The following is a 25,829-nucleotide window of genomic DNA, read 5'->3' on the forward strand; positions in this document are numbered from 1 at the left end:
CACGGAAACAATCCTTTGCCTAACCTAGATTAGATCAAGGATCTTGACGCTCTTAACTGCTCTCTCCCTTTCTAACTTTAAGCCTCCGAGTATTGCCCTGGACAATAACATATCCATGGGGGAGCACATCAACAACTCTGCCAAAGGAGCGCTCTGCACACTCAGACATCTCAAGAAGAAAAGCTGTTTATTGCTACTGTCCATCTTAAGATGATGGTGCAATCTCTTGTCATCTCAAAACTTGACTATGGCAGTTCTCTCTTTACACATACTGCTTCGCACACAAAGTGCTTCATACAAAGACCCCACTGAATACTTAAACAGAATTTCAAGAGCTGGAAGAGCCCGAACTCTGATAAGCTCCATTTCTCTTCCTCTCATTCCCTTATTCCCCTCCCAACTTCAAGAAGAAATCATCCCAGGCTTGCTCCTTCTCCGGTAATGCTCTAAAGATCTGGAACTCGCTACCCAAAGACGTCCGCTTCAACTCCACCTTTCCCTTTTTCAAACAGGACCTTAAATCTCAACTCCCCAACAACTACCTCAACATGCGTACTAACTGTTCTACGTTTCCTTCGTTTAATAATGCCTTCTAAATGGTCTCATGACTTGCTGAATCGCCTTTTTATCACTGATCTTCTTTCATGTGCCCTGTGTTTATACTTTGTGACTTTATAAACACTTAATACTTTACCGTCTTATGACTTTGAAATTATGACTACCTTCATGTACCTTTTGTAAACGTTTAATGTATTCTCATAACCTGTAAAGCGCTCAGATACCCCTGGGTCCAGCTAATGTTACATAAAACAAAAAAAATAAAAGTAAATTATAGAATTGAATTTTGTATAACTATAAAGCACATAGTACAAAGTACACTCCCCACGCGCACACTCAACCCTTTTAGCGCAAGTTTAGTGTTGCCGAACACTGCTGTCATCTTAAATTTGCAAAGTAAGCCGGGTTAGCGCTGAGAACCTTTACTTTATGGGTTAGGGTGTGCCAAGGGGTCACCCTCATTCACTATCTTATGCCAAGCATAAATGTGGCATCCCCAGGCACACACTTCAGGAGACTTCTGGGCCTGGAAAGATTGGAAGAAATCTGAACCTGTGTCCGTGAACTGAAGTGACCTGGAGGTCTGTCCTTGCTCTCTTTTGTTCCCAGAGCAAAGATGTTGGCTCCAAGGGTCGTACGGCTGAACTCCTGTTGAAGCTCTAAGGATACAACAAGCAACTAGGTTCCTTTCCTGCAGATGCCCAGCTAATCCGTGGCACCTTGACCCGAACTGGGCTCTGCCTGCTGCCCAGGGTGTCTTTCAGTGCCTCTCCTGAGAGCTTTAGAATTTAAATCCAGTGATGGATTTGGACTTAAAGGGCAAATGTCAGAAGCTAAATCTTTGACCACCGCGAACCCAGTTAGGGTATCTGACCCGTGTTCCAACTCAGTTGGTGTAAAGTATGTCTGGCCCTGCTCTGCCGCCACCATTGACTAACATTGTCACTTTGTGCGTCTTGGTGCTTTTTCTACTTAAAACCATCAGATTCATATCTCAGATTTCCCTTACTGGGTTTTTGTCATTTTGTTTATTACATTTTACTCTATTCTAATTCAGTTTGGGATGTTTGTTTTGCATTTAGATTTATTGCATTTTGTTACTGGATAAATACTATGCATTGCCTCCAAGTTAAGCCTGTCTGCTCTGTGCCATAGCTACCAGGGAGTTGAGCTCAGGTTTATTCAGTAACTTTAGTAGCTCACCCTGACAGGTGTTGTGATTATTACTTACGGTCGGTACTAGACTCCGTCAACTAATTAACCAATGTTTTACAGTGTAAAAGGGGCAAGGGGTCGCCAAGGGGTCTGCACCACTCTTGACAAGGGGAACAATTGTATTATAAAAGGGCCAGTTGGAGAGCACACCCTGACTGTGGGTGAGACCACTGAGTGCAGTGCTGTCCCAGGGTGGCAGGACAAAGGCTTAAACAAAGTAATCAAGATCATGGAGAGTTGAGGAGGAGGAAGAAACGTTTCTGAGAAGATTATCTTAAGATCGTCACACCGGAGCCAGTTGTGAGAAAGTGCCATCTTTCTTGCATGGTTTGCCCCCACTTTTTGCTGAATTGCCGATGTACTTTGACTGTGCCCTGGGCTCCTGCCAGTCAGGTACCCAGGGCCTGTGTTCCTTCCCTAAAACTGCATGAAGCCTAAACCCAATTGGCATCTCTGGCCACATGTCAGCCCCTGGTAAATGGTGCCCTAGGTACCCAGGGCCTTGTGACCAGAGAAGGCCTCTAAGGGCAGCAGCACCTATTGTGCCACCCTTAGAGGCCCTGTACCCTGACACACACACACACACACACACACACACACACACACACTGCCTTTGCAGGCTGAGTGTCTTGGTGCATAACAAAACAGTCGACATGGCACACATCCCTGTGTGCCATGCCCACAACACACACTGCCCTGGCATACCTCAGTCACCCCTCTAGCTGGGTGCACTATGCCAGTGGTGTGGGTACAGGTGCATGAGCCCTGTACCCCTACAGTTCCATTCCTGGGCCCTGTAAGTGCAGTACTGCCATTCAGAGTATATGGTGCTGGGAGGTCGTCAACAGGAACTCCACAGCACCATGATGGCTACACTGAAGACTGAAGTTTGGTATCAAACTTCTCAGCACATTAAACCCACACTGATGCCAGTGTGGGATTTAATGTAAGATGCACGACAGAGGTCATCTTAGAATTGCCCCCTGAACCTAACCTACAATTAGGCTGTCCGGAATTCGGTTTAAACCGAATCTGACCGACAGTACCCTACCGGATGAAAATCAGCTGACCCGGTTTAAACCGAGCGTCAGTGATTTTCATAGTTGACGGGGGAGAGGATCTGTTGTGGACTGCCGTCTCTCTGACTGCGGCCGCACCCGAGTACTTCACAGGTCTTTAAAAAGACCATTTAGATAACGAGGCTTTGTTGTTCTTTCTCCCCTTCTCTGAGCCCCTGTGGGCGGGGCTGAGCGCAGAAACGGTCTTTAGCCCTGGAGCCGTGTTGGTGCCTCGGTGTGTGGATCGCCGTGTGGATTCCCCCTGTGGTGGCGGGGTCTCGGGGGCCCTGACAACCAACGGGGAGTCTAAAGAAGCGAAGATGAGGCGGTGAGTGCGTAGCGGGCCCCGGAGCTAACTTGCCTCCCTTTTATCTTGATTAAATGTATAGTTAGTTATGCGTCAGATGGCTGGAAAATCAGGGAAGGTAGGAAAAAATAGCGTGCAAGGAAGTGGCTTCTTTCGTCGCGTTACAATGTTAACATGCAGATATTTGCGGCTTTTAAAATCAAGACTCTTTACCTCCTAAATTGAGAGCGTTGTCATTGTATTCTACGGCCGCTATGTTGATGTGCAACTGAGAAAGCTGTGCACTTTTGTAGCTCTTGGCGTCTGCAAATTAAACGAATTTCTCTAGTAATCTAACGTATTTTTACGCTGTCAGAGCGCGGTTTAGGTCGGTATTTTGCAGACACTCACAGATTTCACGGAGTTGATATTTGGCAGAGAGTCCCTACTGCAGTGGGTGTGGTTTGCCAGTAATATAGTGTAACATGATAACCCATAGAAGGAAAAAAAGGTCCCACGCCCGATCTGCAGAACTCTTTGGTCGAACAAGTGTGAAATCAGTGGGTGCGTGTTCGGAGAGCTTTACCAGGTGAGAATCAGATACACGCACACAGTAGGTGTATTCCGGCTGGAGGAGGAGGAGGAAGGCAGAGATGAGTCTGTATCTGCTCCAAAGTTGGCAGCTCTGGCAGTTAAGACATAAGGAAACTTGAGCAGCCTCCCCCCCCCACACCCACCTCATCCCCCTCCCCTCACCCCTCTCTACCCCCTCCTCCCCCCTTCTCCAACGTACATGGAGGAGCGCTCATGTCAGGGTAATGTGCTGAGGGGGCCCCAGGAAGATCTCCAGTGAACGCTAACTACAGGGTATCCATTCTCGGATTTACGTTTAAAAATCAGTGTTTTATGGCACTTGTAGTACTCTGAGCAAAATTAGACACAAACTAAAACCAAAAATATGATTACTGAACCACTCTAATTGTGGTCCGTCGGCTGCGCTGCTGTCTCTGGTGCAGGAAACCAGGGTTCGAGCCTCGAGGTCGCGTCCACATCCTGTGATTCTGGGCAAATCACTTAATCTCCCCGTGCCTGAATGTGTAATGTGAATACGGTGCTCATGTAAAGCGCTCCAATACCTTCGGGTCGAGTTTGCGCTATATAACATATGCATAAAATAAAATAATGAAGGGAAAAAAGCCCTATGGTAATGGGGTATTCTCATGGCCTCGCCACTGTGGTTCAGATCATATGATGGCAACTGAAGGAGACCTAACTTGGCAGCATTGCCATACGTAAAATCTTGCAACTCCGTGTCACCCTCTACATTGCTATTTAGGGTTTTGCACTCACAAATGCGAGACGCATTGCAAATGCTTGTTAAATCTGAGCTGCAAAATCAAAGGACAATGGAAAGTATTTCCTGACTGTATTAAGCTTCTGAAAAGTAGAGCAGTATACAATTTCTGAAGAAAAATGGAAAAAGCAATAATAAAAGCAAAGCGTTCCATAAACACCGGTAAAATACTGTTTCAGTTTTTTTTTATGGCGCTAAAATGAGTAACCACTGAAAAGCACTGTTTTTTTGAGGTATTGAAATCACTGGAAAACACTGAAAAAACACCACCAGAATTTCCCAAAAATAGAAACTGAAAAAAGGAAAGCCTACCTACAATTCACGTCCTGTCTGAGAGGCTGCCTAGGCTGCCCCATTGCAGACATGTTGCTGGACCCCTGGGTAGAGATCCATCCACTCTCCTGGGCCTGCAACAATGCACATCCTGGGTGAGGTGCTAGGTCTACTCCCCCAGGATGGGCAGGGTAAGCTTCAAAGGCATGCCGCCTTTGTGAGCTTCTCCAGGCCACTTGCTGTACTCCAGCAACTGGCCCCCACCGGTTCTGACCCCCACTCTGGCGGGAAGATTGGCGGGAAAACCCAAGTGAGGAAAAGGGGTGTGCCAGCCTCTGCCAACCCCACCCCTCAGGTGGGGGAGGCGAGGTGAAGCACAACTCGGGCTCTTGCCATCTTGAGGATGGAGAGCCCTGCCCAATCAGGATTAGGGTACTGCCCCCCACCCACTGGAGAGTGGCAGGATAGGGGGTGTACCCAGCCCAGGGAAGGGACCCATTGGACCCTGACCTCTACCTACCTGTAACACCCCTAAATTTAGTATTTAGGTGCACCCTGAACCTTCCTTCCTCAGATCCCGAAACGAGCAAGAAGATCAAGAAGAAAGAAGACCTGCTGTGCACCTGCTAACAAGAGGACGACACCAACTGACTTGGCCCCAGCCCTACCGGCCTGTCAATCCTCGAACCTGCTCCTGCTAAAACCCGTCATCTCCAGTGGTCAGCAACCTCAAAACCCCCGGAGGACCGGACTGCCTTGTGAATCTAAAAAGACTGGGCCCCCCCCCCCCCCGGTGACTGTGACCAAGTATCCAGCACCCAAGGACCCACATCGACGCGCCTGAAGCCACCTACAGCCTCCGAACCAGGGACCCCTCCAACCGCGACCAGCTGAGGGTAAGATTTCCCGACGCGAAAAGTCACCCCGGCGCTCTGCGGCCCCCTGTGCCCAGCTCCTGGGTGCCTACCTAACCTACAGCTTCCCTACTTACTTCTCGAAGTGGTGGTCGCACCAGAAGAATCTCCGTCCCCGAGCTTGCAGCCTTTGTTTGTTTTGTAGCTTCTCCATTGGAATTCATTGAGCGCCCGACAGCTCAAAAGTACCCTGCACCCAGCTGCCCGAGTGCCCCTGGGAGTGCAACCTCTGTCCTATTTTTCTTCCCCACTTGCCCTGAGCAAGTGACCAGGAGCCCAGCTCCCACAGCCGCGTGGCCTGCCTGCTAGCAGCCACCAACCAAAGGCCCCCTGCCCGCCATAGGCTAACATTGGGCCTAACTCTCTCTGCACCCGGCTGCCCCTGTGCCGCTGAGGGTTTAACAGCTGTACCTACCTGACCCTGGGAGACCCTTGAGTCTATGCCCAGAACCTTGACTCTGCCAGCCGAGTATGTACCCAAATGCCTATAACTCACTTTTCCTCCATAGGGTAAGATTGACTGGTTTCACTTGGAAACTCTTCTAAGTGTCGAGTTTTGAAACTTTAAAATATTCACTAAAAATCAGCCAATCAACAAACTAAATTACTCACCTGTTATCAGGAGACATCCCAGTGCTGGATCTTGGTGCCCAGCACTGACCCTGAAAAGTAATCACAACCGTACTTACCTATAACTTTATGTTCGAGGCATATGAGCTGCAGATTGTACACTTAGCATAGATCGCCCGGATGTTTGCAGTTTGTTTTTGTTCATTGGACAGTCTTTGGAAGTCACGAGTTCGGTGACTCCTCCTTCGGTCCGTACTGCGCATGGGCTTCGGCTCCATCCTCAGATTGTTTTTTTCCGCCATCGGGCTCGGATGTGATACTTCGTGCTCTGGCTTCGAACTTCTACGGTTCCAACCTCGACGGAAAATCCTCGTTCTTCGAGTTTCTTCATCTATCTTCATCTCTCGAAGCAGCACTTTTCTCGATTCCGCACATCGGCACCGGCCTTCGGGCCCTCCTCGACTCCGGTCCCGGCCGATGGAAAGGACTCCGTTCAAAAAGTGCCCAAAATGTGGGTCTAAATTTCCCCCACACCGACCTCCATCAGGTGTGTAACCTTTGCCTCTCCAGAACACGAGGCTAGAGACTGCCCCCCTGTAAGTCTTTTCGATCAAAAAAGACCATCCGGGATTGAAGAGCTCGATGCACCATGGCGCATTCATCGACCGCGGCTCCACCGGACATCTTCGGAGACGACACCGGAGCTTCGGGGCAACAACACACCGAGCAGGAGGAAGACGTCGTCAGCGCTTCCGAGGCCGACGTGGAGGACATCACACCAGCGCAGAGGGTCGTGAGTACTCTACCCCCTCCCACCCCCGCGCCCAAAACCAAAGACTCAGGTTACACCCTCGCCTGCAGGCCTGGGTAAAACCAAGCACGCAGCTTCTATCACCCCACCTTCGGGCCCGGTGTCGAAGCCTCACAAGTCTCACGGCAGCTCGGGCTCAAGCCAGCCAACGCCTGGTGCCGATAAACACCGTTTGGCACCGAAGAAAGTGACGCCCAGCTCGACTCCGAAGCCACTGGTGCCGAAGCCTGGACTCTCGGTGCCGACAAAACACAAACACAAATCCCTCTTCACCCATGCTCCGGTGCCGAAGCCTACCTCGACGCCGAAAAAACCGGAGGTTCCAAAAAGGCATGGCGCAGAGAAACCACCGAAATCCTCGGCTCCGAAAACATCGGCGCCAGCGGACGATTCGGCGCCACTGGACCTTTTTACACCAGATCCTTATCAAAAGACCTTATCTAAGGATACAAAGACTGGGCTATTGACTTTAGCTGTCAAGAAAAGACGTCTTGACACGCCAGCTCCTCCTCCACCGCCCAAGCGGAAGGACTCTGCCACATCTCCTCTCAGAGTGCCCTCCCCACTACCACCTCCTCCTCCTCCTCCTCCTCCTCCACCTCTTCCACCTCCCAGGTCTCCGCCACCCTTGCCTCATCATTCCCCGACCCCGTCCCCAGATCCGGATTACGGGGATCCAGATTATGACCCGGCGGACGCCCCAATGGACCCTACTCCACTGGGGACCCCAGACCCATGGGAAGATTACCAAAACCCTGACATACCGGATGTGCCTCAGGACGACCTCTACCCATCCAGGCCATCTCCCCCAGAGGACTCACTAGGGTTTCACCACTTAGTGCAGAGAGCAGCACACTACCATGGGGCGGAAATGCATAGTGCACCAGTGGAAGACGACTTCTTACTGGATACATTTGATATTCAGGATAAGTCCACAGCTATCTTGCCCATGCTTAAGGGTGTCACCAAGCATGCTGCAGAGGTGTTCAAAGACCCTGTCAGGGCCAGGGTACTGAACCCTAGAATAGAAAAAAAGTACAAGGCGGCACCCACAGACCCTACATACATTAAGGGCCCTGCTCCCTTAGATTCCCTAGTTGTGTCCACAGCAAGAAAGCGGTCTAACTCCCAGTCCTCAGGTGAGGCCCCACCGCCAGATAAGGAATCGAAACTTCTAGATGCGTCTGGTAAACGCACCGCCTCGCAAGCCGCGAACATCTGGCGCATTGCGAATACACAAGCGCTGCTTGCGCGTTATGACAGAGCACACTACGATGAACTTGAGGCTCTTATGCAGCACCTCCCGGAAAAACACAAACGTAAAGCTCATGACCTGATACAGGAGGGAAAGCTAATTACTAACACCTCCATTAAATGTGCCCTCGATGCAGCGGACACTGCTTCTAGAGCCATAAATACTAGTGTCCTGCTTCGTCGTCATGCCTGGCTCAGGATCTCAGGGTTCAAGCCAGAAGTCCATGCATCCATACTAAATCACCCCTTTGACCAACAAAATCTCTTCGGGCCAAAGGTAGACGAAGCATTAGAAAAAATGAAAAAGGACACAGACACAGCAAAGTCTATGGGGGCATTACAATCACAGACCCCTAAACGCTCCTTTCGGCGCTCATCCTTTCGTAGCACAGGCAGAGGCTACTCCACCGATAGCGCCTCTACCTCCTACAAGTCCCCTCCTCAAAATACCTTCTCAAAGGGCTACCAAAGGGGTGGATACAGAGGCAACAACAATAAGGGCAGGGGCAAAACTAACACCACCCATTCTGCCACCCCGCCCGCACAATGACTTCCCTCCGCTCCCCCCCAGACCATCCCACTCCGGTCGGGCGCAGACTACAAAACTTTATTCACACCTGGGAGTCCATAACATCGGACAAATGGGTGACCCAAATCATTCGGTCAGGGTACTGTCTCGAGCTAACATCTACCCCACCCAATATCCCACCAAGGCACCGTCCAATGTCTCAAGAACATTCCACACTGCTCAAACAGGAGGTGCTCTCCCTCCTCCAAAAACACGCTATAGAGCAGGCCCCCGTCAATCAGCAAACTCTAGGGGTCTACTCTCTGTATTTCCTGATACCAAAGAAAGACGGGACCCTGAGGCCCATTCTGGACCTCCGGCCTCTAAATGCATACATACATTCAGACCATTTTCACATGGTCACCCTACAACAAGTCCTCCCGCTCCTCTCTCAAGGAGACTTTCTCACTACCTTGGATCTGAAAGACGCATACTTTCACATTACAATACACCCTTCTCACAGGAAGTACCTCAGGTTTGTGGTGGACGGTCAACATTACCAGTTCACAGTTCTCCCCTTCGGGGTCACCACCGCACCACGGGTGTTTACCAAATGCCTAGCAGTTGTAGCAGCACACCTCAGACGTCAACATATTCACGTCTTCCCTTACTTAGACGACTGGCTCATAAAAGCCGCGTCCTACAACCAATGTGTGCAACATACAAACAGCACCATCCAACTGCTCCACCAGCTAGGCTTCACGGTGAACTACCAAAAGTCCCACCTCCTACCATCTCACACAAAGCAATATCTCGGGGCCACTATAGACTCCTCCAAAGGTATTGCCTATCCAAACTCAGCCAGAATCGCAAGCATACAAGCCTTGCGCCAAACGTTCCTTCCTCAACACTCTCTTCCAGCAAGAGTGTTTATGAAGCTCATAGGGATGATGGCATCTTGCATCTTCATAGTGCCCCATGCAAGACTCCACATGCGTCCACTTCAAGAGTGCCTAGCACAACAGTGGAACCAGGCCACAGCAAAAGTCGCTCCACATCAACCATCTGGAGCTCTTGGCGATCTTTCTAGCCCTAAAATCCTTTCAAAAACAGATTTCAGCCAAAGCAGTCCTCATTCGCACAGACAATATGACTGCAATGTATTGTATTCAAAAACAGGGGGGGACACACTCTCCCCAGCTCTCCCGCTTAGCCCAGAGCATATGGAGATGGCCAATTCCTCAAAACATCTTTCTCCTGGCACAGCACGTTCCAGGCGTACAAAACACCATGGCAGATCTGCTCAGCAGACAAACGCAACAACTACACGAATGGGAACTGCATCCACAAGTTCTTCGCCCATTCTTCCACAAGTGGGGGCATCCTCAGATAGACCTCTTCGCCACCCACGAAAACAAAAAATGCCCAAGCTTCGCCGCCAGATACCCACACCCGTTGTCCAAGGGCAATGCGATATGGATGAACTGGTCAGGCAAATTTGCATACGCCTTTCCACCTCTCCCGCTAATTCCATTAGTGGTCAGGAAGCTACAACAGCACTCCCTCACACTCATTCTGGTAGCCCCAACATGGGCCAGGCAGCCGTGGTACACCACACTGTTACAGCTCTCGGTGGTACCACATCAAAAACTGCACCTGTCCCCATGCCTCCTAACTCAGAAACATGGAGAAATCAGGCACCCGGACCCAGCTCAGCTCAACCTTGCGATCTGGCTCCTGAAATCTTAGAATTTGGGTACCTTAACCTTCCCCCTGATTGCATGAACATTATCAAGGAAGCCAGACGTCCTACCACTCGAGCATGCTATGCCGCAAAGTGGAAGAGATTTGTTGTTTACTGCCGTAACAATACAATCAACCCTTTAGATGCATCCATACAGCACATCATATGCTATCTGCTCCCATCTTCACAGGTGTAACCTGGCATCTTCATCCATACGCCTACACCTAGCAGCGATTGCTGTTTACCTACAAAACAGACAGCATTTATCACTGTTCAGAGTGCCCGCTATTAAAGCCTTTATAGAAGGCCTTAAACGAGTAATTCTTCCCAGGGCACCACCTTCCCCTGTATGGAATCTAAATGTAGTTCTTACAAGGCTAATGGGTCCGCCCTTCGAACCAATGCATAAATGTGAGCTACAGTTCCTCACCTGGAAAACAGCTTTCCTCGTAGCTATCACTTTCCTTAGAAGGGTTGGTGAAATACAAGCGTTCACTATACAGGAACCCTTCTTACAAATACATCACAGCAAAGTGATACTTCGTACAAATCTAAAGTTTCTGCCCAAGGTCATTTCCCCCTTCCATCTCAATCAATCGGTGGAATTACCTGTTTTTTTCTCGCAACCTCAATCTGTTGCGGAAAGGGCTCTACATACACTTGATGTTAAGAGGGCTTTACTGTACTACATACAGAGAACACAACCTTTCAGGAAAACTAAACAATTGTTTGTTTCCTTCTCTCCACCACATAAAGGCAACCCCATCTCTAAATCAGGGATAGCTAGGTGGATTGTAAAGTGCATACAAATTTGCTATCAAAAGGCAAAAAGAACATTATCTGTTCCACCTAAAGCCCACTCTACTAGAAAGTTAGGTGCTTCTATGGCTTTTCTAGGGAACATACCCTTAGATGACATCTGCAAAGCAGCCACATGGTCAACACCGTACACCTTCACAAAACATTACTGTGTAGACGTGCATTCCAAGCAACAAGCTAGTGTGGGCCAGGCTGTACTAAAGACACTTTTTCAAACCGCTGCAACGGATACCGGTGGTCGCCGCTAAGGTTGGGTACTGCTATATAATCTATGCTAAGTGTACAATCTGCAGCTCATATGCCTCGAACGGAATATGCTACTTACCAGTATGCATCTGTTCTTGGCATGTAGAGCTGCAGAGTTGTACACTCCCACCCGCCTCCCCGGCTACCTGTATCCGTTCCAGTCCATCTTATTTAGATACAACACACATGGGTTTCTCACTGTTATTACTACGCTCCATCATTTCCCTGTTGGCGAAAAACAATCTGAGGATGGAGCCGAAGCCCATGCGCAGTACGGACCGAAGGAGGAGTCACCGAACTCGTAACTTCCAAAAACTGTCCAAAGAACAAAAACAAACTGCAAACATCCGGGCGATCTATGCTAAGTGTACAACTCTGCAGCTCTACATGCCAAGAACAGATGCATACTGGTAAGTAGCATATTCTTTTCCTCCATAGAATAACATTGCCTGGTTTTTGCCAGAAATTCTTCTAAGTGTCGATTTTTGAAACTTACAAATATTCCTTAAAAATCGCCTGTGTAACAAACTATTTCTTCCAACTGTTTACAGGACATGCACCAGGGTTGAATCCAGGATCCAACCCAGAGTAAGAAAATCATACGTAAAGTAACTAAAATTGCATTTACTTAAAAAGTCCCATTGAGCTCAATGTTATAATTGTGTTTGAATTGTGTTGCCTATTGCAACAACTGTAACTATTGCATTCAAAAGTCTATTGCCTGTTGAAAGTATTTAACTAAAGCATCCCATTCTGAGAAAGTATATTTTGATACCTATTGTTGATTCTAAAATAAAACCATATAATTTTTATATAAACCATTGGCCTAGAGTTCAGCTCTTGAGTGTGTGAGACCATTTGTTGACTGATTGTGTACAACAAATGCTGTACACTGTCCTCTGATACTGCCTTACTGCTCAACCAAGCTACCACTTTAGAGAGTAAAGTTATATCTAACTTTAGCCTCTGTCAAACCTCTGGGGACTGTGGACTCTGTGCACGCTGATCCTTACTTTGGTGCAGTATATACAGAGCCACTTTCTTACACCAGTTCCTGATCACTTGTCCAAATTGGTGATTTTAAAATTGGGTGGATGATCCTGCAAAATGATGCCTACATTTTGGTGTGGGAGAATCCTAACATGGGGAGCAATCAGTGATGTCGGTAGGGGTTAAACTTGAAGTGCAAGCCCATAGAAGAGGGGCAGAATTCAGAATCAAACTCATGAAAAGAACAGGGGGTTGCAAAGAGGGAGTTATCAGATGGAAAGAAGTTTTGCGAGAGACCTAAAGGATTTAGATTCCTAATGGAGGGTATAGAGAAGCCAATCATTAGTACAGGGGGCTCCCATGAGGCACAGTTTTCTGGGTAATTTAGAGAGCACTGTCTAACCTTAACCAAGAACCTTACAGAGGGCTTTGGGGGGTCTAAGAGAGAAACCAAGGGGCAGGCAGCACTCTGACCTGACAATCTTGAAGGTTCTTGCTGTTACCGTATACATATGTTGAAGAGCAAAGTGCAAATGTGAATTTCATGTTTTTTTCTTGTTTGTAGGAGTCCTAGTCCGATGAGGAAGGAAATAGTTGAAGTTAATGAGTCTTCTATAGCGTTGAAAACAGCACCTTTGATGCAGGATAATTTGATTGTGGTGGAGAAGGCAGTCCAGTCAGTTGTTCCTGCTCTGGACAATAGTTTTGAGTTGATGCCCCTATCATCTGAAAAGGTGCCATCTCCTATTACAGATAGGGTGGCATCCCCCTCTACAACCTCTTTAGAGAGGGTATTACCAGAGAAGGTGGTGCCTTTGTTGGAGAAATCAACGTCCTCTTTAGAAGTGGCAAAGCAGTGTGTGGAAAAGGATGGGCCAGCTTTAAAAACAATGCCTCCTATAGAAGCTCAGTCAGTGACCGTGTCTTCTGTGGTGGAGAATGCAACTCCCTCAGTGTTAGACATTGGTTTGAAAGAAGCAACGCCCAATGTGTCTGAAAAGACTGCACCTGTTGTGGAGAAGATGGCACCTCATGTAGTGGAGAAGGCTGCAGCAACTTCATCAGTGGTGGAGAAAGCAACAACGCAGCCTGCTGGAGAAAAAACAGGGACTGATAAAACACTGCTTATTCCCAAGGAAAAGAGACGGTCCCGTAGTTGCAGCAGTTCCAGTTCCAGTAGTAACAGTTCCTCTTCCTCCTCCGACTCCTCTTCCTCTTCTGATTCCTCGTCGTCTTCATCCTCTGGTTCCTCTTCCTCTTCTTCCTCCTCCTCCCAGTCCAGGGCGCAGCCTCAGGCAAAATCTAGCACCAAGAAAAAGCCCTCTCCTGTGCTACAACGGTAAGTGTGGTGTGGTTTTATTTTCTCATATCTATTATGTGTATATGCCTTCTTTCCCATGTCAGCTTCAAAAACCGGCAATAAAAATGGTTGTCATACAGACATCTGATGTGCAGTAGTTACATTACCCATCTTACCGAAATAGCCAATCCCCTTGTGTGGTTTCAGCATGTCTGAGTGGAGGTCCGCCACTTAGTCTTCAGACGCGGTCTGCATTTTGTCTTTCATTTTAGGTATTCTCTGAAATAATCATAAATAATGTAATACCTCCACCTCCTTGCTGGACCCTGGAATACTTATTTTAAATCTTCTGTTTCCGTTTATATGAAATAATGCAAACAAACTTGACTTACAAAGACGTTTATTTAAAATATTTTTATAGATTTTTCATGAAAACCACACATTTATAAAACAATAAACAAGCAGCAGCTAGCATCTGATAGTTGCAATTCATCTCTTTCAATCCCTAATCTCCTCTGTCACCTAGGGGAGTACTCTATTCCACTTATCATAGTTTAACTCAAATGCCCATAAATGTGCTGCTTTCCCCTCGTCTGCTCTACAAGCACTGATAAAGTCCCAGTCCATAGTGTTTAGGCCGTGGCCTCCAGATGTTCTCACATTTTTAGGGCTGTCTCTTTCGAAATAGACATTCCTATGTTATTGTACAATAGACAGTTTACATATCACTTGCTAACTTGCTCCCTAACCCATCTTTAAGCAATTCCTCTGTAGACTATCCAGATTTCATACAAGGTATTGATACTCTTTAAGTGCATGTTCATTACATATCCCCAACACAATAACAGCAACCTTTGTAACTAGGGCTGATATCACCAGTACAATTGAGTGTGTCCTGGGACATTGATGTGTAATGTGATTCAAGTCATCGCATCCTCTCCTACTTTAATCTGCTTACACTCTCCAAAGTTGTTTGTTGTATGTGCATGTATTAGTCTGAACAGAATTTATAATTTGGAGTAGGTGAAATCTGCCCTGCTCACCACCTCTTTGCAGTATAGTAATGCTTCTTCCCATTTTTCATTTTCTGTTGGACCCAAGTAAAAAGTTTATTGCATAGTTGTAAAAATCATTTATTATACATAAAATTCATACAGAAAACAAATTGTTGGCAGACCCTAGATCTTTCATCAAGCAGGACCTAAGGTGGCTCAATGTGGCAGGAGTTGATCAGGGTTTATTCATATATCATTAGAAGTTGTATTTGTATACAATGGATTTCCTGTTCAAGATCTCAGTTGATTATTCAAAGCAATGGATTGCCTCACCCTCCTGTGGGTTCACTCAAAATATTACACTACACATTTTTTACAAAAGCGAATTAAAAAAACCTATTTTTGACAAATACCGCAGGCAGTATTGGCCAGTTTTTGTATATTTTCCATAGGAACTCAATGTGGTCCTTTTCAAACTTGTGGGTCTTCCTTCTGAAACAGTTCATAAGTCCTGCTTTGAGCATTTGTTCTTAGTAAAGATCTGCATGCAGGGTCAACAACATTTAAGCCCTATTTTACCATGAGCCCTTTTCAGTATTCTATTAAAAGGAGGTAATCAGTACTAGCTTGAGTTTTCTTCCCAAAGAGGTTTCAGATTTCTACAGTAATCTGACGCCCCCACTTTCCCTTCTGTAGTCACTAGTTAGTCTTCCCACCTCAATATGTGATCTGAACTCTGGCAATGAAATACAGGGGCACAATGCATAAATTCCCTCAGAGGTTCTACTGTTAGATTTTCTTGTACACAACTGGTATGAGGAATGCCTCTCTGTCTGCTCCAGGGTTTGCCATTTTTCATAGTTTTCATTTAATGTTTTTTTTAGCTTCAGATTGCCATTGTTATTGAAAGTGAATTCAGCTGTACTATTTTCTTTGTATCTCTTTACCCCGAACTCTAGCTGAAATGGGCTAAATGCCTTCCAAAATGTGCTGCTTGTGAAAACTAGAAGATCTACATGGGAGACAAGCCATAACCCTGACGTGACATTTGAGACATTTTTCCAAAGATAACTTTAGAACCAGACCAGTCTCCGGGTTCGGATGTGAATTGCTGCGCTCTGGTTCGACACCGTTCTTGGGTTCCCTAAGGTGAGCAATCCAGTACCCTCGACGGTATTGTTTATCCATTGCGTATTCCAACGTTCTCGTATCGATTCCTAAAACGTTGATCGACACTCTCGTGGAAGGCCGTCAGGCCAGCTCGCAGTAGATGGATCGGACTCTATTCCAATTCTGCCCCGGGTGCCACTCAAACTACCCCCACACCAATCTGCACGAGGTGTGCAATTTGTGTTTGTCGCCCGAACACAATGCAGCAAACTGCGAAGCCTGCCGTTCATTTTGATCGAAGACTCTTCGTGACCCACTGGCTCAACGTCACGAAATGTATCAACATCACAGACTCCGCTCCAGATCTCCTCAGAAGATTACGACCAAGAAATCTAGAGGCACAGAGAAGAGTAAGAAGAACAAATCTACGTTTCCGAGGAAGGCTCCGATATCGCGGTAGACATCACCCCCGGTCAGCCTACCGTGAGTTAAGATGCTCTTCTGCCCCAAAAAGTACCATCTAAAAAGGCTACTCTGCCTTTGGGCCAAGGTAGTCATCAATATAAAGTTTAGAACGCCTCTCCTTCTGGCTCGGCTCTGAAACATGCAACAAAGCCTTCCGGCTTGGGACTGAGTCTGCCTCCTTCGGGGACCGAACCCAAATCTTCGTCACCGAAAGATAAGCCAAGTCCTCCTTTCAACACTAAGGCACCGAAACCAACTTCGGATCTGAAATCTTTGGCACCAAAATCTTCGACACCGAAAATTCTGGCCCTAAAAAACAAAAACGCTTCTGTATCGTCAAAGGAGCAGTGTTTGGATGTTCAGCCTGCCAACACGGATCCCAAACAAAAGGAAACTGCTATTAACCTTAAAACAGGACACCATTATACAAAGCTGCCAGCAAAAAGGAAGCCAGAATTTGAGGATTCCTATCGTATCCCTCTAAAAAGGAGTATGGGTACTAACACTTCTCCACCTCCTCTTTCACCACCTTCACCTATTAATCCTAACTTATTAATAACACCCACAAATTCACCTCGGCCAAATTCTCCAGATCAGCAAGATGATGGGGGTGGTGATCAAGATGGGGGGGGTACACACGGAGATTTGCCACAGGACATTATTCCAGACCCATGGGTCGAATATAACACTGATCCCAATAATGATCCAGACTTGTATCCATTTAAGCCTTCTCCTCCAGACGATAATGTGGGGTTTGAGTTTTGCCGCGTGAATCTTTTCTGGATTCACATGCTATGCGTTATCCCGCCATCTACTGGTTGGGGCCTGAATTACTGTATTTAAAAAAAAAAAAAATGTGGTTGGTGGGTGTCGACATACCACCATTTGGTGTCCCTCTGTGACGTCGACAGGCTTCGTCCGGAAGCTCCCACCTTTGGTCGCCATCGACAGATAATTTTTTTTCCCACCGTTGGGTCTGGATCGTTACAGAAGGAGCTCCAAGGATTTGGAGAGAAGAATCCACAAAAGTTTAGGAAATTAGTTCTACAGGTCAGTGATGCCTACAGTCGACATTCCAGGTGATGATTCCAACAGTCGGAGTACTCCAAGAGGTGAAAACAACATAACTTCAAACAACCAGAGAAATTGCATGCAGGGGGCTCCCTATGCAAGGTAATGGACAAGACACTGAGAAAGTGGGTTTCTGATGCAGTAACCTCCCCCCCCCCCTTTTCTTATTTTTTGTTGCCAGGCCACTGATGCTCTTTGACTTGATGTGCTCTGGGGCCCTGCCAAGAAGGAACTCAGTGCCTGTGTTCCTTCCCTAAAAACTATACTGAATCTTAAACCAAAATTGGCACCTCTGGCCACATGTCAGCCCCTGGTAAATGGTACCCTAGGTACCCAGGGCCCTGTTGCCAGAGAAGGCCCCTAAGGGCTGCAGCACTTATTGTGCCACCCTTAGAGGCCCTGTACCCTGACACACACACTGCCTTTGCAAGCTGTGTGTCTTGGTGCAGAACAAAACAGTCGACATGGCACACATCCCTGTGTGCCATGCCCACAACACATACTGCCCTGACATACCTCAGTCACCCCTCTAGCTGGGTGCCCTATGCCAGTGGTGTGGGTACAGGTGCATGAGCCCTGTACCCCTACAGTACCCAGGTCCATTCCTGGGCACTAAGTCCAGTGCGGCCATTAAGAGTATATGGTGCTGGGAGGTAGTCAACACGAACTCCACAGCACCATGATGGCTACACTGAAGACTGAAGTTTGGTATCAAACTTCTCAGCACATTAAACCCGCACTGATGCCAGTGCAGGATTAAAAGTACAATGCACGACAGAGGGCATCTTAGAGATGCCCCCTGAACCTAACCTACAATCCACGCCTTGTCTGAGGGGCCGCCTAGGCTGCCACACAGCAGACATGTTGCTGGACCCCTGGGTAGGAGAGTCCCTGCTCTCCTGGGCCTGCAACAATGCACATCCTGGGCGAGGTGCTAGGTCTCCTCTCCCAGGCTGGACAGGGGGAAGTTTCAAAGGCATGCCGCCTCTGAGTTTCCCCAGGCCACTTGCATCGCCCACTCTGGCGGGAAGCCTGGCCGGAAACCCCAAATAAGGACAGGGGACGTGCCAGCCTGCCAACCTCACCCCTCCGGTGGGGGAGGCGAGGTGAAGCACATCTCCGGGCGCTCACCATCTTGAAGATGAGAGGCCCTACCCAATCGGGATTAGGCTACTGCCCCCTCCCACAGGAGTGTGGCAGAATAGGGGGTGTATCCACCCCAGGACAGGGACCCGTTGGTCCCTGCCCTTTACCTACCTGTAACGCCCCTAAATTTAGTATTTAGGGGTACCCTGAACCTTCCTATTCCAGATTCCAAACTACAAAGAGCAAGAAGAAAGAAGACCTGCCGTGCAGCTGCTAAAAAGATGAAGACAACAACTGCTTTGACCCCAGCCCTACTGGCCTGTCGACCCTCGAACCTGCTCCTGCTAGAATCGGCACCTCTTGTGGATAGCAACCTCACAAACCCCGGAGGACCTGGCTACCTTTTGGCTCTAAGCACCTGGGACTCCCATGAGCAGAGGCTCTGCTCAAAATCAGCATCTAATCCCTGGCATCAGCCCGGAACTGCGAGCCCTGCACACTCTGCACCCGCCAAGCCTGGCCTGTGCCGGGGTGAACAAAGACCACGAGGATGAACTCCCGGCGACTGTGACCCTGAGTCCGGCACCCAGGGACTTCCCTCGACGCTCCTGACACCTGCAGCCTCAGAACCAGGTACCCCCCCAACCGCGATCAACAGAGGGTAAGATTTCCCGACACCAAAAGGCGCCCTGCGGACCCCTGTACTCAACTCCTGGGTACCTACCTATCCTCCAACTACCCAACTTACCTCTCAAAGTGGTGGTGGCACCTAAAGAATCTTCGTCCCCGAGCTTGCAGCCTTTTTCCACACCGGAGCTTTCCCATTGAAATCTTTTGAGCGCCCAAAGGCTCAAAAGCACCCTGCACCCAGCCGCCCGAGTGGCCCTGGCAGTGTAACCTTTGCACCTATCTACTTCCCCATTTGCCCTGAGCAAGTGACCAGGAGCCCAGTTCCCGCAGCCCCGTGGCCTGCTAGTCAGCAGCCACCAACCAAGGCCCCCCTGCCTCCCATAGGATAACATTGGACCTAACTCACTCTGCACCCGGCTGCCCCTGTGCTGCTGAGGGTGTAACAACTGTACCTACCGGACCCTGGGAGACCCCGAGTCTGTGCCCAGAACCTTAACCCTGCCAGTTAAGTACTTACCCAGAAGCCGATAACTCAATTTTTTCCATAGGGTAACCTTGACTGGTTTCTTCTGAAATATCTTCTAAGTGTGGAGTTTCTAAAACTTAATATATTCATCAAAAATCAGCCGAGTAACGAAAATACTCACCTGCTTTTAGGAGAGATCCCAGTGCTGGATCTTGGTGCCCAGCACTGACCCTGAAAAATATTCACAACCGTACTTACCAGTAACCCAATTTTCTTCCATAGGAAACCATTGACTGTTTTTCTGTGAAATTTCTTCTAAGTGTCGATTTTTGCAAACTTTAAATATTCTTTAAAAATCGTGCTAACTGTGAAAACGTAATTACTTACCTGTTTTAGATAGAGGTCCCAGTACTGAGTCTAGGCACCCAGTACTGGATTACAAAAGTAACGAGAACATACTATACCTGCAACTTGAATTTTCTTCCATAGGGAATCTTGGACTGTTTTCTATTAAATTTCTTCCACGTGTCAACTTTTAAAATAGCAAAATATTGCCTAAAAATCCTAGCAGTAACTAAGTCGACTTTTATCTCTTGTTTCTAAGAACTGTCCCAGGACTGAATCTAGGATCCAGTCCTGGAATTACAAAAGTAATCCTGAGAGTAATCTATTGCAAATAACTTGAAACTTCCATTGAACTCAATACATTGTGTTTGAAATTGTGTTGCCTAATGCAACAACTTGTAATTATCTACAAAAGCCAATTGCATATTGCTAAAGTATTTACCTAAAGCATCTCATTCTGAGAAAGTATATATTAATACCTATTGTTGGTTCTAAAATAAAACAAGCATATATTTTTTTTATATATAAACCATTGGCCTAGAGTTCAGTTATTGAGTGTGTGAAACCATTTGCTGACTGAGTGTACAACAAAATGCTTTACACTGTCCTCTGATACTACCTTACTGCTCGACCAAGCTACCACTTTAGAGAGTAAGGTTATATCTAACTTTAGCCTCTGCCAAACCTCTGGGAACTGTGGACTCTGCACACACTGTACCTATTTGGGAACAGTATATACAGAGCCACTTTCACACACCGGCCCACCGGCATTACCTGCAGTTCACGGTAGGCCACGAGCACTTTCAGCTTACCGTGCTCCCCTTTGGCCTTACCAGTGCCCCCCGGGTGTTCACGAAAGTGATGGCGGTGGTCGCAGCTCATCTGAGCAGATAAGGCGTTCCAGTCTTCCCCTATCTTGACTACTGGCTGTTGAAGGCGGGCTCGCCCCAGGCAGTCGTCTCCCACCTCCAGACTACGGTGGACCTCCTGCATTCGCTGGGGTTTACTATCAACATGCCGAAGTCACACCTGACTCCCGCTCAGAAGCTCCTTTTCAGCGGAATGGTTGTGGACACGATGCAGTTTCGGGCTTATCCTCCCGAGCAGCGAGTCCGTGCTATTCGGGCTATGATTCTGATCTTTCAGCCTCTATCCTGGGTTTCAGTCAGAAGGACCCTGAGGCTGCTGGGCCCTTCTGGCCTCCTGCATCCTGCTGGTGGAGCATGCCAGGTGGCATATGCGGGCTCTGCATTGGGACCTGAAGTTCCAGTGGGCCCAACATCAGGGGAATCTGTCCGATTGCGTTCAGATCTCAGAGGGCACTGCTAACAAACCAGGATTGGGTCAATGGCAGATCAGTCTCCCTTCCCCAACCAGAGTTCACAGTGGTGACGGATACATCACTTCTGAAGTGGGGCACCCACATGGGAGAGGTGGGAGATCAGAGGCCTCTGGTCTCCAGCAGAGTCCAGACTCCACACCAACCTTCTGGAGCTCCGGGCGATCCGCCTTGCTCTGAAAGCATTCCTTTCCACTGTCCGGGGAAGTGTAGTGCAGGTGTTCACGGACAACACCACTTCCATGTGGTACTGCAACAAACAGGGTGGGGTCAGGGACCCTATGTCAAGAGGCTCTGTGTCTCTGGACATGGCTGGAACATCGGGGCATATCCCTGATGGTTAAAACACCTGGCAGGTTCACTGAACGCCAGGGTGGATGAACTCATCCGCTGGTGCATAATGGATCACGAATGGCGTCTTCACTCGGAGGTGGTGCAATGTCTCTTTCGGCAATGGGGAGAGCCTTGGTTGGATCTATTCGCCACCGAAGAGAACTCGCAATGCCAGCAATTCTGTGCGTTGGATTTTCCAAGGCAGCGCTTTTCATCGCGATTGAAGTTATGGTCTTCTATATGCCTTTCCTTCTATACCACTTCTGCCCAGAGTGCTGAAGATCAAGCGCGACCAGGCCCAAGTCATTCTTGTGGCTTCGTATTGGGCGCAAAGTGTCTGGTATCCCAAGCTGTTCCACATGGCCATCGATCCTCCAATAAGTTTGCCTCTTCGGGAGGATCTTCTGTCGCAGCAGGGATGGCCCTTCACCTGAATCTATCTAACCTCCACCTCCTTGCGTGGAGATTGACCGGCGACAGTTGACTGCTTTTGACCTGCCTCCCGAAGTCTGTGATGTTATCTTGGCAGCCAGGCTTCCCTCCACTAAGAAGGTGTATGCCTGTAGATGGAACAAATTTGTGGAATGGTGTGCAGCAAAGGCTGTGGATCTCCTTTCTGTCCCTCTTTCTGAGGTTCTCTTGTTCCTTCTTTCTTTGGCCCAGCATGGCTCTGCTCTGGACACTCTTAAGGCCTACATCTAGGTCACTTCAGCCTTTAAGATTCCTGATTAGCCTTCTCTTTTCAAGACCCCTGTTGTAAATCGCTTTCTTAAGGACATTACTAATTTTTTTTCCTCCAGTTCCCTTCGTAATGCCTCAGTGAGACTTGAACTTGGTTCTTACATACGTGCGCTCCTTTTGAGCCGCTTCATAATTGTCCTCTCAGACTTCTTACTTTAAAGACTGCCTTTCTGGTTGCCATCACTTCTGCTCGCAGGGTGGGTGAGCTCCAGGCTCTTCCTTCAAAACCTCCTTTTCTGGGTGTTCATCTGGACATGGTTGTCCTTGTAAGAAACTGGCTCTATGTATACTACACCAAAATGAGGTATAGTGTGTATAGAGTCCAAGTGACCCCAGAGGTAGGCAGAGGTTAAAGTTAGATAGAACCTTACTCTCTGTGGTAGTGTTCGAGCGGTAAGGCAGTATCAGAACAGTGTTAAGCATTTGATGTACACACTCAGTCTGCAAATTAAATCACACACTCAATACCTGAACTCTAGGCCAATTGTGTTTGTATAAAAATATATACTGTTTTATTTTTAGAACCAAGCAAGCCTGGCACAGGTAAGTATTAAATACTTTTCAGTAATAGGTTACTGGATATGGAACAGTTTGAAAATGCAATAGCAATTGTACTTTGTTTGATTTGCAGGGGATGCAGTAGGTTGCAACACTTAGCAAACACAGTACATTGAAATGAATAGGCTTTTTCAGTAAATTACAGGTAAGTTACTTTGTACTTTACTTTCCTTGCTCAGTGCTGGATACCTGGATTCAGCACTGGTATTTCAAAACTCCACACTTAGAAACTTTTTGAAGAAAATTGTCAATGTTATCCTTTGGAGGAAAAATAAGTTAATGGTTCACAGGTAAGTAATAGACTGTGGGAGTTAAGGTTCTGGGGTTAGACTCAGGTGTCCTCCAGGGTTAGTGATGCACTGTTGTTACACCCTCAGCGGCACTAGGGCGGCCGGGTGCAATGTTGAGGCCCAATGTTATCCAATGGGGGATAGGGGACCTCCGGTTGGTGGCTGCTGGCAAGCAGGCCACTTGGCTGTGGGAGCAAAGCTCCTGGAGTTCAGCTCAGGGCAAATGAGGAAACAAAGTAGCCCAAAAAATGCACCCTCAGCGGCACTGGGGCGGCTGGGTGCAGAGTGCTGTCTCGACGTCGGGCGCCCTGTTTTCTATGGAGAACCTCCGGTTTGCAAAAGCACTGCAGGCAGGGAGACGAAGGACTTGGAGACCACCACATGGAGAGGTAAGTTGGGAAGTTAAGGGTTGGTTCGGCACTGTCGATTTGGGCACAGAAGGCCGTGGGGCGTCTGGTGCAGGGGTGCCTTTTGGGGTCGGATCTTCTTACCAGCTCCTGGTCGCGGTTAGGGGGGCCTTCTGGATTTAGGCTGCAGGTGTTGGCTGGAGGCTTGAGGCAGTTCAGGGGTTGCCGAATCTCGGGTTAGGAGCGCCGGGGTGACCACCTCGTGGTGTTTTTCCACTCCAGCTCGGGCCAGGTTCGGCGGGTGCAGAATGGGCTGGATTCGCAGTCTCTGGCTGATGGCAGAAGCTGCAGTTTGAACAGATCCGGTGTTCACGGGAGATGCGGTCTTTAGAAGTGAAGGCAGGCAGGTCCTCCGGGTTTCTTGAGGTTGCTGGCTGCAGGAAACACTCTGATTTCGCAGGAGCAGGTTCGAGGGGGAGACAGGCCGGTAGGGCTGGGGCCAAGTCAGTGGGCGTCGTCCTCTTGTTAGCTCTGCACAGCTCTTCAGTCCTTATCTTGTTTCTTGTCTGGATCTGAGGAAGCAAGGTTCAGGGTGCCCCCTAAATACTAAATGCAGCGGTGTTACAGGTAGGTAAAGGGCAGTGACCAATGGGTCCCTTCCCTGGGGTGGGTACACCCCTTATTCTGCCACTCCAGTGGGAGGGGGGCAGAAGCCTGTCCCTGGTTGGCTGGCCCCCCCATCCTCAAGATGGCGGGGACTCGAGGTTGTGCTTGACCTCGCCTCCCCACCTGAGGGGTGGAGTTGGCAGTGGTGGGCACACCTCTCTTCCTCACTTGTTTTTCCTGCCGGTTCTCCTGCTCAAAGTTCGGGGGTAGAACCAGTGGGGGACCAGTTGCTGAAAGCAGCAATTTTTCTGGAGAGGCTTACAAAGGCGGCATGCCTTTAAAGCCTCTCCTTCGTGAACCTTGCCCATCCTGGGGGAGGATGCTTGGCACCTCGTCCCAGGATGTGCATTGTTTCAGGACCCCGAGAGCAGCTGCTCTCGACCCATGGGTCCAGAAACATATCTGGAGGTGGCAGCCAAGGTAGCCACTCAGTCAGGTCACTAGAAGTTGGTTGAGTATCAGGGGGCATCTCTAAGATGCCCTCTGTTGTGCATTTTACATTAAATCCCACACTAGCATCAGTGTGGGTTTAATGTGCTGAGAAGTTTCATACCAAGCTTCTCAGTGTAGCAATTGTGGTGGTGTGGAGTTCGTAATGACAAACTCCCAGCACCATATACTCTTAATGGCAGCTCTGCACTTACAGGGCCCAGGAATGGACTTGGGCACTGTAGGGGTACAGGGCTCATGCACCTGTACCCTCCCCACTGGCATAGGGCATCCAGCTAGAGGGGTGACTGAAGTATGCCAGTGCATTGGTTTGTGGGCTTGGCCCACAGGGATATGTGCCATGTCGACTCTTCACTTTATTCTGCACCAAGACACGCAGCCTGCAAAGGCAGTGTGTGTGTCAGGGTACAGGACCTCTAAGGGTGGCACAATAAGTGCTGCAGCCCTTAGAGGCCTTCTCTGGTCACAGTGCCCTGGGTACCTGTGGTACCATTTACCAGGGGCTGACATGTAGCCAGAGATGCCAATTGGGTTTTAGGCTTGAATGCAGTTTTAGGGAAGTAACATAGGCTCCTGGGTACCTGATTATCAGGAGCCCAGGGCACACTCAAAGCACATCAGCAATTCAGCAAAAAGTGGGGGCATACCATGCAAGAAAGAGGGTACTTTCTCACATTACTCAGAACCAGACATTCCTTTCTTCCCAAGGTGGTTACTACTTTCCACATTGGTCAAACCATCACTTTGCCCACCTTCTTTCCGCATCCTTCAAAGGAGGAAGAGAGGCTCCACCGTCTGGACCCAACACGTGTGCTTTATTTTTATTTGGATCACACCAAGCAATTCCTGGTGGATGACCAGCTCTTTGTTTGCTACATGGGAACCAAAAAAGGTCTGGCCGTGCACTAACGGACAATCTCTAGGTGGGTCGTTTTGTGCATCAAAGCTTGCTACTCTTTGGCAAAGGAGCCTCCAGTGGGACTGCGCGCCCATTCCACCAGGGTGACTGCAGCTACCACTGCTTTGGGACGGTGAGT

At 48.4% G+C, this 25,829-nt stretch overlaps 1 protein-coding gene across 5 annotated transcripts in view; it reads left to right on the forward strand.

Moving 5' to 3' along the window:
- Positions 1–25,829, forward strand: part of LOC146811408 (uncharacterized) — an 880,866-nt gene that overhangs the window by 631,833 nt on the left and 223,204 nt on the right. For all 5 annotated transcript variants that reach the window (XM_085618520.1, XM_085618519.1, XM_085618522.1 and 2 more), the window contains exon 12: positions 13,166–13,939. In XM_085618520.1, the coding sequence (XP_085474646.1) occupies positions 13,166–13,939 (774 nt within the window). The remainder of the gene's footprint in view (positions 1–13,165; positions 13,940–25,829) is intronic.

The sequence above is a fragment of the Triturus cristatus genome, chromosome 7 (genome assembly GCF_964204655.1).
Source record: "Triturus cristatus chromosome 7, aTriCri1.1, whole genome shotgun sequence".
Lineage (NCBI taxonomy): Eukaryota > Metazoa > Chordata > Amphibia > Caudata > Salamandridae > Triturus > Triturus cristatus.